The sequence below is a fragment of the Centruroides sculpturatus genome, unplaced genomic scaffold (genome assembly GCF_000671375.1).
Source record: "Centruroides sculpturatus isolate CEXI.00-Female unplaced genomic scaffold, Cexi_2.0 scaffold1912, whole genome shotgun sequence".
Classification (NCBI taxonomy): domain Eukaryota; kingdom Metazoa; phylum Arthropoda; class Arachnida; order Scorpiones; family Buthidae; genus Centruroides; species Centruroides sculpturatus.
In genome coordinates, this window is record NW_019386159.1 from 85370 (window position 1) to 101212 (window position 15843).

At 31.0% G+C, this 15843-nt stretch overlaps 2 protein-coding genes across 2 annotated transcripts in view; both read right to left on the reverse strand.

Annotated features, from left to right (window-relative positions):
- Window positions 1-7069: 7069 nt before the first annotated feature.
- LOC111613858 (U8-theraphotoxin-Hhn1e-like) lies at window positions 7070-7769 on the reverse strand. Its single transcript, XM_023355210.1, has 4 exons — window positions 7682-7769; window positions 7491-7599; window positions 7286-7392; window positions 7070-7182 (listed from the first exon to the last, which is right to left on the reverse strand). Exons 1-4 carry the CDS (start codon window positions 7727-7729, stop codon window positions 7141-7143), a joined length of 306 nt encoding a protein of 101 aa, XP_023210978.1. The 5' UTR covers window positions 7730-7769; the 3' UTR covers window positions 7070-7140.
- Window positions 7770-15442: 7673 nt separating this feature from the next.
- Window positions 15443-15843, reverse strand: part of LOC111613852 — an 882-nt gene continuing 481 nt past the window's right edge. Inside the window, exons 3-4 of the mRNA XM_023355203.1 lie at window positions 15669-15784; window positions 15443-15575 (exon numbers count right to left, since the gene is read on the reverse strand). Coding sequence (XP_023210971.1) covers window positions 15528-15575; window positions 15669-15784 — 164 coding nt within the window. The 3' untranslated portion in view covers window positions 15443-15527. The remainder of the gene's footprint in view (window positions 15576-15668; window positions 15785-15843) is intronic.

Consider the following 15843-nt stretch of genomic DNA (forward strand, 5'->3'; position numbering starts at 1 on the left):
GTGTGGCCATCTCGTCGATATTAATTGAGAAAAATGTTTAATTATTTAAATATCGGTTTAAATATGCTAACTTCTAGATCAAGAGTTCCTAAACTTTTTTCAACTGCAGATCCCTTTACCAAAAACTTTTAAAACCGTCGATCCCCTAGTAATTTACTTTACTTACTCAAATTAATAAATTTGTACAGTATTCGATATTAAATACTTCACTAGATATCAAATTTTTTATTTTAATCACTTGTAATGTAACAAACAAATACCAGTAGTAAGGACAGGGGCGGATCTAAACAGGGATTAATAGAGCTTAAGCCCTGGGCCCCCAAGTGTAAAGGGCCCACAAAAATTGAATTATTATGATAAATTTTTAATATTTTTTCATTAAGAATGAGCACTTATCGTATACTAAAAAATAGTTAATATTAATAATATAGGCCTAATAATAATGATAATTTAGAGTATTATTTGTATTAACAAAAAATGGGGTCCAATTGGATTTCAATAAGCTCTAGGCTCCGAAAAACTTAGATCCGCCTCTGAGTAAGGGGGTCTATTTTTGCTGTCGTCGACCCCCAAATTTTTTATTGAAACTATTGAGGTCGATATTGACCACTTTTATTTAGACTACTAATTTTTTAGGTACTGTATGTATATTTTGTATATTGTCACTGTTCTATGTGCTTTTTATTTTGTCTGTCAATGAGTTTTTATATTATTATGTGATATAATCTAATAATAATAATAATAATAATAATAAAGCGACCATATTTTGATATTAAAAAACTAGCAACGAGTTGCTCAACTTTCTTGGCAATATTTAAATTCTGGTGGCGCATTCTGTTATCATATTTCATAAAATATTTTATATTTTTCGCTTTTATAAAAAGGTAAAAAGCTTAATTTTGAGGGTAAAAATAAGTTTTATAAAATAATTGTAAATGATAATAACGACAGCACTTTAAATTTGAATGCGGTTATAAACGTGTCACCAGAATGGAATACGATTTTGGATGTCTCAGACAAGAGAACTTGAAAGTTTAGTGAGATTTTGTAAACCGGCAGTTGTAGGTTATTTAAAAAATATTATGCACCTTTGTATTTTTAGTTTTATGTCTATATTTACTGTTTATAAGCAAAACTATGTCCTAAAATGTGTAATAACAAACTGATGAGGATCGGAAGATCGAAATTCATTTATGAGAAAAATAAAGAAAATAACATAAAATAATGGTTTTAAAGTTTTTAAAACCGGTTTATGGCTATTTTAATTTTTATCTCTGATGAAAAGTCGAAAAAGAGAAAAAGATAACTACGAATTTTTTTTCAAAGTTTTATCCAAATTAATATATTTAATATAATTTTAAGTAGTTCAATATTACGTTGGTAAATACAAAAAGTTAAGAAAAATTATTCTTATTGTTTTTTAATAGATTGAAAATGTTACAGCATAATGCATTAACTAATTCCGAATATAATTCCATTTGTCTGCATTATTCTTACTGTTTGCAACAGTATTGTTAAGTATTTGAATTGTAATTGATCGAGTATAGACAGTGGAAAACTTGTGACGACTTCAGTGGGCTTGTTTAAGGATTCTACATCTGTTTTTGGCCTCTTGTACCAAATTTATTGCTTGGCAAATTTGTGTGGTAAATGATGGGACGTAATATTTTAAAACACTGAATACGAACAATGCTTGTGCTTGTGCTTTTCTTGGTACTGTATCAGAGGATATACCAGTACGTACAAAGGAAAGTATTTTTACTTCAAATCAATGTTGGAAACTTGTGAATACAGAAAATCTTGTGATAACTTTTTACCTATTCCAGGAACTGTTTTAAGGATTTTTTGATGTTCTTGTAACTCATGGCTTTCATCAATGATTTTTTGTATAGTATTATTAATACAATTGCATCTTACTTATTTTCATGCATTACGTAAACTAATAGCACCGATTTTTCTCTCTGACGACATTTATTGTTCTCAAAAAACTTAAATATCGACATCCGGTTTTTATTAACAGACAAAAACATCTGACCACCTTTAACTACCAAATACTGACTGCCTACCAAAAAATTTATTATACAAGTATAACCGTCTGTGGAAATATTACATGTTTTAATCATGAGCTCCTGCAGAAAATTTTTCAGTGGTCAACGCTTGAAGACAAATACCGGTAATTGCATCAATAAATTTTTATTTAAATATTTAATTTTTTGGGATTTTTCACCTGTAAATTATAGAATACAGTATTGCATCAATACAAAAGACAGACAATGCGTCCCATGGTCGAAGGTGCAAGGTTACATATCTCAATTACTTTTACAATTATAATTTGTGGAAAAGTTTATTCGATCGAAAGGAAGAGTAAGGGTTTTGTTTGCTCTCTCTTTGCGGGACAACACCAGCGAAGCAACTGAAGAGCACTTCCTCTACAACTGCCCAAAACACGACAACAAAAAGCTCCAATTCATGGGAAAATGCCTTACCGAAGGCCAGAACTGGCCACCGAATCCACCAGACGTTTTCAACAACAGAAAACTGTGGAAAAGTCTAACTGAATTTGTGCACAAGACAAAGACCCTGAACGCTAGCGGCTTCAGCAGTAGGGCCACCAACAACATACTATCCCACAGCCTAACGAGGCCACCAATGGATTAATAATGTAACGCACGATTATTGTATTTACTACCACTTGTGTTTGTATGGAAATTGTAGTACTGTATATGTAAAATTCTTCGGCAATGTATACCACAGCAGCTTCTGTATTGTAAATATTAATAATGTAACCAATTGTTATTATCTGAATCTGTAAATACTCATTTGTAACCTTGTTTGTATCAAACTTAGCTATGTATTTTCTCATGTAATCTGTAAAATCATTGTAACGAAAGCAATGCAGGCACCCATGGTGCCTCCCATGCCTTCTCTTCACACTATTCTCTCTCCCTTTCTTTTCACACTTCGATCTCATGCTTTCTCCTTCCTTCTACTTCCCACAGAGCAAAGTCCGTAGCTACAAAAAACGGATAGCTCTCTTACCTCTTTATCTCAATGTCTCAATGTCTCTCTTTGCGGACGTTCATGATTATAATTCTGTTTCCCGATAAATGCCACGAGAAGAAGTAATCCAAAAAATGTTCCAACGTACTGTACAGTATAAATAAATTTCCTGGACAACAGTTGAATACCACTGTGGGGTCGCCGAAAATTACCTTGGGGTCGCACTGTTAAAATGTTTGAATATCATTGACTAACCACATATAAAAAAAAACACTAAATTATAAACAAAGGCCCTCATCTTTTTCTTATTTTTCACGTCTTCAGGACCCTATAACACTCGACTTTTTCATTGAAGGTGTCGTCAGTCTTAATGTACAAAACAAATTAAAAATGTCGTCTTCATCAGACTGTTATTGGATCCACAAAATGTGAAGAAGGACATAAATATGAAAGTACATTTATTTTTTAATACAGTGTTTTTTCTACAGATATGATAAGTTATATACTGTATTTAAAATCTGCAAAGGATGCAACTCTAACTTCGATGCATATTATAATAAATACAGTAGAACCGCGATTATCCGCCCCCCGATCAACCGACCCCTCGGTTAACCGACCGTCCTAGTCGGCAAATTTCAAATGTCCGCTAGTGATGTGGCGCTACAATATTTGGCTATGTCTTGGCTAATTTAATATTATTTTTACGTGTTTTAGCTGGCAACACTCATTCGACCATGAAAGGGAGCCAGTATTTAAACGAAGCTTAATTTTCTAATTTTTAACGATACAATAGCGACGATTATTATTTAAAAAAATTTTTGTTAGGCTTAACATCGATGAAAATTCAACGCAAAATAGGTTAATAGCGATATACTAATATACTAATTACATGGGATATAATAATATACTACACTAATAATGGATTTTTTCATACTTTTCGGTTATCCGACTTTTCAATTATCCGACCAACCCCAGTCCCCAATTAGGGCGGATAATCGAGGTTCTACTGTATATGAAAGTATTTTCATTACACCAAAAGAAAGCATTCAAATACTTATTTTTTTTTATTTTTTTTGTACGTAAACTGTATATTTTGACAAAAATAGGCAGAAGTTAGTAGACCTACTGTTTTAAAATTCATTGCAAATTGAAAAATATCTTTATAGTATAGCCTGAATTGATAATGATAAGTTCGTGACGATTGAAATTTCATTTGCTTATACATAAGAAAGGGGATGATAGTAGGTATTTTATGGGAAAACGTTGGTTTTACTTTTTCGGCTTGACACGAAAGCACAAATGTGGTGACACGCTTCTAACTTTCTAAGTCTAACAGTCTAAACCTCGCGTGTTTGAGAAAAGACGTGCATGTTCAAATGTCATGTTTATTGACATTCAAAACACGCAAATATACGGTCGCGGGAGAAACACGTACGTTTTGAAAAATTGATTTCGTTACGACATCATTCATGTTAAATGCCTGTCATAAAGATTAAAATAAACATTTGTCGTAGAGATCAATGTAAATTGTCGGTGATCGTAAACTCCATTAACATGTAGCGCCCGACTACCTTATAACCGGCAGTCGGACTATAGACTTTACATGGTAAAATTTGACTTCGAAAATCTCGGCCCAAAGAAAATTTCAAAATTTCGAATTGGTTACGACATAGGCTTTTACAAATTATGCATGCAGTCTGTGATAAAACCACTGTGAAATAATATGCTTATTATTTAAATATAAAACAATAGGAGGAATTTGACTATTAGTTTACTATAATAATATATTGGGGGTGTGTCAGAGCCGTTAAGCGTGCGAGTGAACTTTTTTAAGAGGCTGGTGGAACAAGTTTGGAATGGAAATAACAAAAAATTACTCAATGTGGTATGTACAGATTAGAGTTGTTGACATTAAATTAACCTTGGGATTGATTAAAATACTATTAATAATTGCCGGAATTGAAATAAATCCTGGTCCTCTTTCCCGTTTGCCACTTCGGTCAAGCCAGTTGGATATGCAAAAAAGGGGGCGTGGTAGACCTCGGAAAGAAAGTCACAAGGAAGAAGAAAGGGAAACGCAGTTACTGGAAATTTTAAGTGAGGACTACCAAATTGAAGAAAAGGTCGAAAGAAATAATGAGACCCCGAGAAATTCGAAAATTCAGGATTATTTTAGACCGGCAAGAGAAATCGAAAAACAAGGTATTGATGATTCACAATATACATTAAGATCTATATACGAATTAATTCAGGAAAAATTTTGCCAGTTAAACTTAGAAATTCAATCAATAAAAGCTGAAGTTAATAAGATAAAAGAAGAAAATAATAGTTATAAAGAAGAGATGAAAATAATTGGTTACAAGATAGAAAAATTAGAAGAAAATTATAAAAATAACGAAAAGTTAAAAGGTATATTTGAATTCGAATTTGATAAAATGGCAAATGAAACTACTAATAAGAACATAATAATTTTTAATTTTCCGGTTAAAACATGGAACCTTGCGCAAGAAATTAAACAGTTTATTAACGAAGAATTAGGTCTAAAAAATATAGAAATTGAAGGACTAATCCAACTTAAAAATAGTAAGAATAACCTAATAATAAAAGTAATTCTGGAATCTGTTAAGGATAGAAATTTAGTTCTCAAGAGATTTTGGTCTTTGAAACAAAAAATTGTTAATAAGACCGAGAAAAAAATAATAATTACAACGGATTTGTGTATTAGATCAAGAATCAGAAGAAAAAAACTACAGAATCAAATTAAAGTAGAAAAAACTAGTAAAAATAAAATATTAATAAGAGATGACTACTATATTAAGGATAATATAATATATACAATTGATATGAATACAAACAAGATTATTCAAATGGATGGTTCTTTTAGATATAGACAGACAACTAAAAAGAACATGATTGACAAGAGAATCAAACCGAATTAAGTTTAGATCCCTCAAATAGGAAAACAGTAATTGAAAATAATTGTAATATAAGCTTTGTAAAACTGGAAGATAGTGAAGTTAAAGGTTTTGAAGAATATAAGATCTTTGTGGAAAAATTATAAAGTTTTACTAAAGGAATTCATAGATCCTAACATTATAATTGGTTTTACTGAAACCTGGATGATAATTCGAAGTGACAGTTAAAGATAATAGTTAATAATCACTTGGTTTTAGTATTTAGCAAAGGAAAAAAAGAAGAAACATGATTAAGTTAAGCTACTAAGTAAAAGAAGCTATCATAAATATAAATTTAATGTAGTAAATAAGATCTTTGTAATGCAAAAACAGAGATATTATGTGGAATATTGAATAAAGTTGAAATGTTTTAAAACAGGTGTAAAAAGGAACATACTAAATGTGATGTATAAATTAAAGTATACATATATGTAGAACTAAATTTGTGTAGATAATTAAGAAATTGTAAAATCCAACCACCCTGATTGTAATAGACGGATGGCAAAAGTTCATTGAAAAAATTAATTTATGTAAAGTTGATAAATTGTATAAACATCCCCCGTGTAACAGGCTACAGCCTATTACGTTAATAAACATTAATTCAATAATAATATATAACAATAATTTTATGAAAAAACTAATAAATAATTAATTTCCTTTTATTGTTATGTAATGTTCTTTGCATACAAATACGAATGGAAAGAAACGGCCATTTATGTGGCAAAATTTCTGAAAATCGGGAGCCAGTTAGATCAATTGAGCCTAAGGGTGACTGACTGAATATTAATATAAAGCTCTATATTTATCCAGAAGCGACATTAAAGCACTGTTGCTTGATGGGAATCAGTTCTAGAACGTGCTTCTTATTCCTTTATTAATGTCATTATTTCACAATGGCTCTATCATTTCGGAACAGACTTTATTTGTAAAAAGTCACGTTCAGTGATTTTTGCGAATAAAGTGATGCGTTGGTTTAAACTTCGCTAACGGATAAAACTCTTTCTAACTTATGAAGAGTCCACTCAATAAGTACGTGTTTGAAAAGATATTTCAGTGATTACATTTCAGTTTTTACGTATTAAATCAATTCTTATTTTCTATTTGTAAATAAAGTATTCAAACGTTTCAAAACATTTTATTTTTCATTTAAAAGACACGATACAGTAATCTCTTGTCATAAAGTTTACTATTTCTTAGTTCTACATTTAGGAAATTTGTCAAGCAGGCTCTAGAAAGAGATTAAAATATTATAATTTTCACATGCAACATTATATAAAATTCGTTAAAAGTATTACTTATCGCAAATAAATCCATGAAAAACAGATACTTACCTCACCCATTTTGCATTCATCATTCTCGTCTAAACAAGGACAACCTCTTTTATAAGCTTCGCCATCAACGCTTTCATCAAAATCGGCAAAAGGATGGCAGGACTTATCTTTAAGTTAATTAATAAGCGTTAGTTTTTATTAATAGATTTAATTGAAAAAGAAAAGATAAAAATATATTGATTAAGCTTCGGATGAATTTTGTTACCATGTTCCGGTCGCTTCATGCATTTATATACAAGTCCTATTCGCAAACAACATTGATTATCCTTACAATCGCTTTGATCTTTGCAAATTTTTCTTTCATCCCCAATTGCCTACAATAATATATAAATACTTTAGTGTAGATGATACTGTTTTATGTATGAAGAAGAATTAAATTAAAATAAGAAAATTTACCTGTACGGCAATTATAAGACAGATTAATAAAATTAAATATTTTATCATATTGCTTCGACGTTGTTCAAAATGTCAAATATAAGCTTTTCTATAATATATATATATATATATAGTTGTTTTTATCTTATCTTATCAAAAAGGATTTTGTAACATATTTATTTAATGAATTTTCACAGGATTTCGAATGTTAGTCGAATGTGCAAAAAAATATATTAGATAAATTTATTCTTGTGAATTTTTCAAACTGTAGTTTAGTTTATGATAGATAATGTTTTGAAAAATTGATTATTTCCATATGCATATTTATTTATCAATATTTTGTCATTAGAACGTTAATTAGCGATATTAAGCAGAAAGATAATTCACATTGTATAGCATATTTATTATTCAAAAATCAGGCCTAAAAACTGAAATTTGAATACATTATATAATTTCTTATAATTTCTGTGTGACATTTAAGGAATCTGTACTATTAAATTTCATTTACATTTTTTTGTACTTGTTAACTGAAATTCTTATATTAATCATATTTAATATAAGTTTTAATATTTAATCATTGACAGGCAGAACAAGCGGCGTAGGATTCCTAATTAACAAGAAATGAAAAAAACAGAATAGTCGACGTAACGAGTATCTCAGATCGAATAGCCAGCTTGACTTTACAGCTTATAAAAAGATACAACATACAGATTGTACGCTCCAACAATTTCACACCCGAAAGAAAAGATAGATGAATTCTATAACGATGTAGCAGAGACACTAAACAGTAATAGAATCCATTTTAAATATTTAATTCGCGACATTAACGCCAAAGTGGAAAAAAGAAACAACCAGGAACAAGTAGTGGGATCTATGGATTTAGTGAAAAGAACGAAAGAGAAGAAATACTGGTGCACTTTGCAAGTTACCAGAACGTGTATATATCGAATGCATTCTTCAAGAAGAACCCCAACAGAAAGTAAACATGGGAAGCACCAAACGCAGTAACTAAGAACGAAATTGACTACATTCTTACCAATAAGATTCACACTGTTAAAGATGTCAGTATTCTTAATAAATTCCAAACAGGCAATGACCATCGATTAGTCAGATCGAGAATTGTCTAAGATTTAAAACTAGAAAGACTTAAGTTAGGCAGAAAACCAAGAATATTAGGAATGAACGTCCGTAACCTAATAGAAAACTCAGATCAGTACCAAAGGGCACTAGACGAAAGACTACATGGCCAAGTCAATAGCTCTCAGCTAATGAAAATTATTCTCGACTGTGCTAAGATGGTAGGAGGACCACAGAAAAAAAATGATCTCAAGAAACCGACAAAAGTAGAGATCTGTTAAAACGCAGACGGGAAATGAAAGCAAGTACTAATACACAGACAATAAAATACAAAGAATTATGTAAGACAATAAGAAAACAAATAACAGAAGATATTAGAAATACAATAATCAGTTGATTGAGAATGCAATTGAAAATAGAAGCCGTGTAACAGGCTACAGCCTATTACGTTAATAAACATTAATTCAATAATAATATATAACAATAATTTTATGAAAAAACTAATAAATAATTAATTTCCTTTTATTGTTATGTAATGTTCTTTGCATACAAATACGAATGGAAAGAAACGGCCATTTATGTGGCAAAATTTCTGAAAATCGGGAGCCAGTTAGATCAATTGAGCCTNATACAAAGAATTATGTAAGACAATAAGAAAACAAATAACAGAAGATATTAGAAATACAATAATCAGTTGATTGAGAATGCAATTGAAAATAGAAGAAGTTATAAAAAGATAAAAAGAGCGCTAATCGTGGGGAAAAAATAAATAATCGCGCTGGTAAACAAAAACACCAGGTCCACAAACAGAAACGAAATAATTCAACAAGTAACCATGTTTTACAGTGAATTATACAAAGTCCCAGAGACGTTTGGAGAAAAAGCACTTAATAATGGAGAAAACGTCCCAGAAGTTCTTACGGAAAAAATAAAATCAACGCTTAAAACTATGAAAAATGGTAAAGCAGCTAGTAATGACGGAATAACAGCTGAAATGTTGAAATATGCTGGCAGAAAGACACGGAAAGTCTTGACGAATATATACACAGAATGCCTAAGATCAAGAGGCATACCAAATCATTGAAACTGTGCGAATATAATACTCATCCATAAGAAAGGCAGCGAAACGGACATTAAAAATTATAGACCTATAAGCTTACTCCCAATATAGCTCACTCCCTATTACTCCCATTATATACAAAATATTTATGAAGATTAGCAATAACAGATTTAAAAACACATTAGATGCTGCACCACGAAAGCAGGCTGGCTTTAGAAGTGGTTTCAGTACAACAGATGATATACAAACACTGAGAGAATTATTAAGTCGTACCAATGAATATCGAATACCATTGACAATGGCCTTCATTGACTTCGAAAAGGCTTTCGATTCCGTATATTCCAGAGCATTAATAGAAGCTTTAACCAACCAAGACATTGACAAACCATACATAGAAACTCTAGCCAACATATACAGAGAAGCAAAAGTTAAAGTAAAAATATATGATGACACTCCAGAATTTCCCACATCTGAAGGCATTCAACAAGGAGACTTAATATCACCCAAGCTCTTCACGGCAACCCTAGAAAATGTATTCCGTAAAATAGACAGAAAGAACAAAGGTATATCTATAAATGGAGAAGGTATATCTATAGATGGTTAAGGTGTTCTCACCTCAATCATCTAAGATTCACTGACGATAAAATACCAATAGCTAAAGATCCTGCAGAACTACAAGAAGTAGTCAGCGATTTAAAGAAAGTTAGCAATGAAATTGGCCTTAAAATGAACTTGGCGAAAACGAAAGTCATGTACAGTACAATGAACTGGCAGACAATCAAGACAACAATAAATGACATCACACTAGTAACAGTAGTTGAATATGTATACCTGGGACAAGTAATACCCAAATCTGGCTCACTACTTCCAAAAATCAATAGGAGGATCAAACTAGCATGGTCTACATTCGGACGAAATTCTTAAATCTTTAGATGATCTTGATAGTATGGTGAGAAAATATACGTTTGTTTTTAATGTGAAAACGCCATATCCTCCAATAAAAGACTGACGTTTGATATTATTTTTAACTTTGTAAATTTTTATCTATTGTTTGTCTTTTTTAATGAAGTTTTTCTTCAAGCCGATGTAACTGTTACTTCTGTGGTTGTATTAATAAATTAAGGAAAGACTCAAAAATGTATATTTTTGTAAATGGTCTTAATTTCAGTATACCAAGTTTTTATTTCCGTTTTAATAAATAAAAGTATTTTGGCTAAATGTAATCGAAGTATGTCGCGGACGTTTTTGTTTTTCCTATTCAACGGAAAATACGAACATCCTCGAAAAATTCATTTGGTTTTTCAACCCGTCTAAATCGTTCTTGGGTTTCTCAGTGGCAGCTGTCAATAGAACCTTTCTGCCATTTGGCATCAAATTAAGTAAGATAAGTTTTCAGAGGGAAAATGATTTGAGAGCACGTCAAGTCGAACGTCTACGGCATAAATATCTCAAACCGGTTTCACCAAAAGCAGGATAACGTCTCTTCTCGAATTCGCAGTAGTAGTAATAGTAGTTGTTTGAAGTTCATAGAAACACGATTCTCCATATGAAGCGAAGATATTTCCTCATTTTAAGAGTAGAGACAAGGACTATTTGGACTTTTTCCTGTGAGATTGTGGCCTTCTTTCTCGTCTAGAGTCTCGAACACGACTTCCTCCTCTCTTCATCTAACTAAAATTTTTCAAAGATCATTTTCTCGAACCATATTTGGTGGATATCTCTCCTTTAAAATCTAAATCTGTCACCGTGTTATTCGAGAATTGAGTCCTCTTATCAGAGAATTTTCTTCTACAATTACGTGACGAAGAGTTATATTAAAGCTTTTAGTAACCGGATCTGATAGTTCGATTTTCTATACTTCACATTCTTACATGACACAATATAGTTTTACTTCGTAAAAGTAAATCGCATTTCGGGTTGACTATCAAGAGTTTGCAAGTCTGATCAGATGTGTGATCTTTGTACAAATTCCTTTAAGTAATAACAGAGTCGGTTTTACTCTAAATAGTCCATATAAATTTTTTATTGGAAGCATTCTGCAGTAACGATTAAGAATCGGGTTCCTAATGTAGCCCATGAAGCAAATTCTTACTTATAAAAGAAAGAAAATTGCGTTCTAGAGAATAGTTTTATTCTCAAGTACAGTACCTTAGTTCGTTTTATTCTCGAGTGAAACATTTATTCAATTTTTAAACAGCATATTCAATTAATATAATTTCAAGATAAAACTAAATATAAATGGTCTTAACAGTCAAACACTTAAAGTTTGACTCCACTAGAAATTCCACATTTACTCATGGAAATATCAAAAGAGTTATTTAACCTTTTATATGTTAAATAACTCTTATTTATTTTGTTTCTTTACCTCATGTATTACGAACCCATGCAACTATTTACACTAAGATTGACAATTAAAGCCTTTAGTTATATTAATGTTAAAAATTTACAAATGAATTTAATGATATATGATTTGCATTCGCCCACGAAAATACACTATACGTTTATAAACACATTTATCATATTACATAGCTAATAATAAAATATCGTATATTGTTATAAGTTTATTTTATTTTATTTTTATTACTTCTACTTTCCCTGCTGTTACATATAGACTACATAAGAAAGAAAAGTGTTGAAATCGTGTCAAATTTGACCTTCCGACTTTTTGCAAATCTCCATGTTTTTAAACCCCATGAAATCAAAAACGAAAAAATTCTGTGGATATGTATGCACGTTTGTGTTTGTGTGTGTTTTTATCCGTGTGCATATGTGTGTGTTACGTTCGTTTTGTTTAATATCTCGGTATAGGGTCAGGGCCTAATTTGGCACAAGGCAGGCATGGCACTTGCCCGGGGCCCGTAATAGGTTTTAAACCCGCCATTGTTTTATTAGTATTGCGAATTACTATATTATTAAGGCCATATTCAAGGGTTAACTTCAATACCATCAACGTGTTTTCTCCTGTGTCGGAAGGATGCAGTTGGTTCTGCACGGTCATAGCCACCGCCCCTCCGAGGATGTGTTCGCTTTAAACTCGATGTTAGCTGACCTCAAAGCTCCCCTTTCTGCCACTCCTTTACTCTCCCTCGCGATCTACTATCGGCAATGTGTCAATTAAATCGCATCGCACCCCGTTTCTCAGTTGTTCCAGTTCTGTTTACAAGAATAAGTTACTTGTTTATTAACGTAGGTTCGACGGCCCGTCTTCCGTCGAAAGGTGAGGTCCCGGCCTCACACAATCATTTTTGAGTCACCATGAAAATTCTCCTCCAACAAAGTTCGAAGCAAGCATTTTAAATAAAATTGACGTCGATTTTTCTTTTTTAAACATCTTTCCAAAGTATGAACTTGCCTATATTTTCAGATTTCTACTCGAATATCGTCAAAACTTCTTAAATTCGTATGAACGTTTTGACTTCCTTAGTTTCGAAACGTTAATTCTCTGATAATTTTAACGAACCATGGTTGTTTCAAATTAACACTGTCCTAATCACCAAAAATTTAAGAAGTCAATGCTTTAAGTATTTTTCTAGAAATAAATATATTTGAATTTTCTGAAGCAGAACGGGGGTACAAGCGAAAGAATAAAAAAATCTACATGAATTACGCCATATAAAGAAAAAATAACATATACACGAAATATAAACATGACTATTATTATTCCACGCATCACACGTAGTCACAAGTTTGTAAAATTGACGACGACAGTTTTAATTATTCCATAAACAATTCCAAGGCTCTGCATTTGTTATGACAATCCTGGCAACAGTATAAAAAGGTACTAAAAACGGAATTTGGTTCAAGTCTAAAGCTGTGTCTAGTTTCGTATAAATTTGTATGCGTAAAGCCAGGGAATCAATATTACATCGTAAAATCTGGTACTCGCGAAGATTCTAATCTGACAACTACAGCAGTAGAAAACATAAAGAACTGGGTGCAAGATGATACATATTGAATCTAAAAAAATCCCTCCTAAAGACGAGAAAACGTATGTACTTTATACGTCTTTCACCAATACAACGTGAAAGACGTATAAAGATGATAAATTAAAGACATAAAGTCTGGATATTACACAAATCATGCATTGAAGGGTCTATAACTTTTTATGATGTTCAAAAACTAAATAAATAAATAAAACAAAGACGTAACGATATGCCGAAAGGACGCCTGCCGATATTTAAAAACATTTGTAATGAGATTGTTAATTGATAGTCCAATAAAAACAGGACGCATTTAGGGCAATCATAAGAATAAGAAGGAAGAAAGGATTCCGAGGTCGGAATGTCAATTAAGAATGGCCGAACTGTAAAATTTGTAGCATTGAAAAAATGTAGTAACTTTCTCGGCTGTTATAGACTATAACTTTTATTTTATTTATTATGATGAATACTGTTTATGTTATTAATTATAATAAATATTGATATAATAAATTAAATGGTGTCTGACACAATCTGTTGTGAGATTTTGCCGACTTCTCTCGAGAGATGACATATCTCTTCTTCATCAACTCAACTCCTCGATCTTTAATTACCAAAATATAATAGCATTAATGACTCTTATACAAAAATTACCAAATTTGCCAAATTTCGTTACTTAATCATTATCCCATCCTGAAATATTAAACGAAATAGACGCCAATACACACACACTATTTACGGATTTTTTCCTAAATTTCTATGGTCTTGGAGATTTGTAAAAGACTCGAAAGGTCAAATTTAGCGCAATTTTGATACTTTCTCTTGTTATGTATGCCCACTAAGACGAAAAGAGGACCCGCTCTACTCCCGGGTTTCGTATAAGCTCTAGACAGCTCTGGGTGCCATGGAAAAGCCACTCAACTTTTATTTTTCAGTCCGTGTTCCCTACATCACCTTTCAACCCTATTCCTGGACGAATTCAGGACTGCTCGACGAGCACGGAATATAACATAAAATACAATTATAAATTAATACTACAAGTTGTATTGTTATAAGAAAACAAATTTACTTCTTATTTAACTTTATAAAGATAAAAGAAAAGTTTGTAAAAGTTTATTAAATGTTTATGAATATGCGAAATATATCTTAAAAGCATATGGATAATTCTCACTCGATCACACCAAAAGAAAGATAAAAATAGATTGCTTGATTGAAATAAAAAATACTGATATTTTTAGAAAATGTCAGTGTTTTTAAGAAAGGCGAATACAAAGTTCAGACATATTTTTCCGTTGTTAGACACGTGAAGGAAACCCATTGGTTAAGCGGAAACTCGCGACACATTCAGTGTTTAATCATTTTATCCGTTCGGCCAGTGCTGAATCTTTAATTAAAATAATTGAGTCATATCGATAATAAAAATAAGTTCATTCTTCATACAGAATCGAAATGTCTTGACTTTTTTTTTATTTTTAAAGGAAAAAAATCATTTTTAAGAAAAATTTAAATTATTTTCAAAATTTTGATTTACGGTAGAAAATAGACTATAAATAAAATAATCTTGTGATTTTAAATAATAATAATAAATTGATAAATAAATTCGAAAAAATTTCTTTGTATTAAATAGTCGAAATAAATAACTTTAATTAATTTTTAAAAATATTTAGGAAAAGATTAAGAAAAAAAAAATCAAAATTTATTTTTATTCAAGTAAATTCTATACATGCATTGAATACATTTTATTCTATATTATAAAGAAAGAGGAATTAATTTTAAAATCGATGAAGCTACAATTTTAAATAAAGACCTATTCCTACTGGGTACTTTTTTTGGCACATTTGGGCTTACGAAATATTGTGGACTGTAATAAAATAAATTTTATGAAGATTAAAATAAATTTTATAAACATAATTAAAAATATATAATATTTGAAATAATAAATAAAGATACTAACTTCCTCCGATTGAGACTCTTCTGCTTTACATTCCAATCCATCAGCACAGGGACACTTAAAAAAGTGATGAATATGATCCTCATGTGTAATTTCATCGCGCATGGAACAACGTTCGCCTAAAATAATTATTGTATATTATACATAATTAATTTATAAAAATCTTTAAAATTATTTA